General features: G+C 34.3%; 1 protein-coding gene across 1 annotated transcript; it reads right to left on the bottom strand.

Moving 5' to 3' along the window:
* Positions 1 to 396: 396 nt before the first annotated feature.
* Positions 397 to 1,416, bottom strand: LOC125920426 (olfactory receptor 6C2-like). Its single transcript, XM_049627622.1, has one exon. It carries the CDS (start codon positions 1,333 to 1,335, stop codon positions 397 to 399), a length of 939 nt encoding a protein of 312 aa, XP_049483579.1. The 5' UTR covers positions 1,336 to 1,416.
* Between the last annotated feature and the right edge of the window lie 866 nt (positions 1,417 to 2,282).

Below are 2,282 nucleotides of genomic sequence, written 5' to 3'. Positions count from 1 at the left end.
TAGTTTATTTAATGCACTGGTCACATATCCGTTCTAAAATGTAAGGCATTAGGGGCAAGAAATTTTCAGGTTTTCTATTCTATCTCCAGGGCTGAAATGGTGTCTGGCATCAAAAATACTCTTGAAAGCTAGAACTGGAAAAGGCAATAAGCACAAGTACTCTCTCCAAAATATGCAATGAACTTGTTGGTTCTGCTTATTTTGTCTTATTTTGTTTGCAGTTTTGTAAAGTCTTGTTAAGATGTGAGGTCTGTCTTTTGTTTCTTAGAAATGTATTATAGTTTCTTTTTAAAAGAGCTTCCTAAAATAGTTTCCTTGCCAAGAGAGGTATGACTTAAAACTCTAAAGGAGTATACTTTTTATGAAAACATGATTTCTCTACATTAGCAAATTCCATTACTTCTTTGAGAATAATGCAATTCTCTTGATTGAGTCTTTGAGAGCTTGTTTTACTTGCTTGTTTCTCAAGGTGTAAATGAAGGGGTTCAGCATAGGAGCAATGGATGTAATGAGGACTACCACACCCTTGTTACTAGCCACTAATTCCTTTGCTGAAGGCTTAACATAGATGAAAATGCAACTTCCATAGGTGATGGAGACCACAATCATGTGGGAAGAACATGTAGAAAATGCCTTTTTTCTTTGGTGGGCAGAAGAGAATTGTAGAATGGCCTTGATGATGTATATGTAAGATAGAACTACACATATAAGGGTCATAATAAAGGTCAACACAGCACAGACTATGACCATCTGCTCTATGAGCCATGTTTCTGAGCATGATATCTTTAGGAGGGGGGATACATCACAGAAAAAATGGTCAATAACATTAGAGTCACAGAATTCCAGATTTAGGCCCAGGCTGAGCGGTGGGATTATGACCAAGAAGCCAGTTGTCCAGCACCAAACGATGAGTCTTCTACAGACCCTGTTGTTCATGATGGTCACATAATGCAGGGGTTTGCAGATGGCCACATACCAATCATAGGACATGGTGGCAAGGAGAAAAAATTCTGTTACACCAAAAAGATCAGTAAAAAACATTTGAGTGACACAGTTGTCATATGTGATTGTCTTGTCTCCTGTTGATAAGTTGTACAAATATCTGGGAATACAAGCAGAGGTAAATGAGATTTCTAAGAAGGAGAAATTTTGTAGGAAAAAGTACATAGCATTTTTAAGGTGAGAATCTATGAAAGTAAGGGAGATGATTATCAGGTTCCCAGTTATACTCAACATGTAGGTGAGAAATAGAAAGATGAAAATCATAATCTTCAGTTGTGGATCATCAGTTAGTCCCAGTAGGATAAAAGTTGTTACTGTGTGGTTTCTCATCATTGACTTCTGACTTCAATCTGCATTTAGAATTCAGATATATTCGATATGCACAGAGTGGTAATTAATGGAAGAAAAAACTATGCAAACAAACACATGCACTTAAAAAAAGTTTTATATACAAATGTTATCAATACATTGGTATCCTAAGTTCCACAATTGTGTATTTTTGGTAATTTCATGGGAGATTTAAAAAAATCAGAAAAGTCGATATTACACTCCAAAATATTGTGGGTGCTTCCTTATCATTACATTTTATTCACAATTTATATCTTATTTTAGTTAGACCTAGGATTTGATTTTCCCTACAGGTAGATTTGACTGCTAATGCTTTGTGAGATCAATTTGTCCCTGCTCACAGACTGATTCCTAAACCTAAATCTTAAACTTTCATTACCACCATCATGCATTTCTTCCAAGTTTGATCCTTGTGATAAAGAACAAATATATCACAAATAGTTTGGGACTCACTCTGTATAGGTTCTCCACATCCACTACCAGATATGTTGAGCTCCAGTATTATAATTTAAAAAATACATGTTTTCTTTAAACAAGTTCTTCCTTACTGATTTTCCTGACTCTCATGATTTTCTGTGTAAAATCACACTCATTTTCCACTGTGGTACAGAAGACAGGAAGTGTTTTGATAACAAATATATTGTATAGAATGATAATATGTAGGTGTTGGGTGTAAAATATATAGGCATGTAAAAATCCTTACAATTTTTCTCAGTTTTCAAACTGTTTAATTAAGGTTGGAGCACATTCCGAAAAACTGTTTCTAATATTACTAACTACAAAAAAATTGAGATTAAACTATTAAACATATTCTTCAAGCATGGCTTGCTTTCACTGTGACTCAGTTTTATCATCTACAGAATGGAAATAATATTTTCCTTCATGTATACATACTAAGTTAAATGTTAGTATATAAGGTACTTAAAAAGTAC

Source organism: Panthera uncia, chromosome B4 (assembly GCF_023721935.1).
Source record: "Panthera uncia isolate 11264 chromosome B4, Puncia_PCG_1.0, whole genome shotgun sequence".
NCBI classification, from domain to species: Eukaryota; Metazoa; Chordata; class Mammalia; order Carnivora; family Felidae; genus Panthera; species Panthera uncia.
The sequence above is the reverse complement of the archived record's forward strand: the minus strand, read 5'-3'. Positions and strand labels throughout refer to the sequence as shown.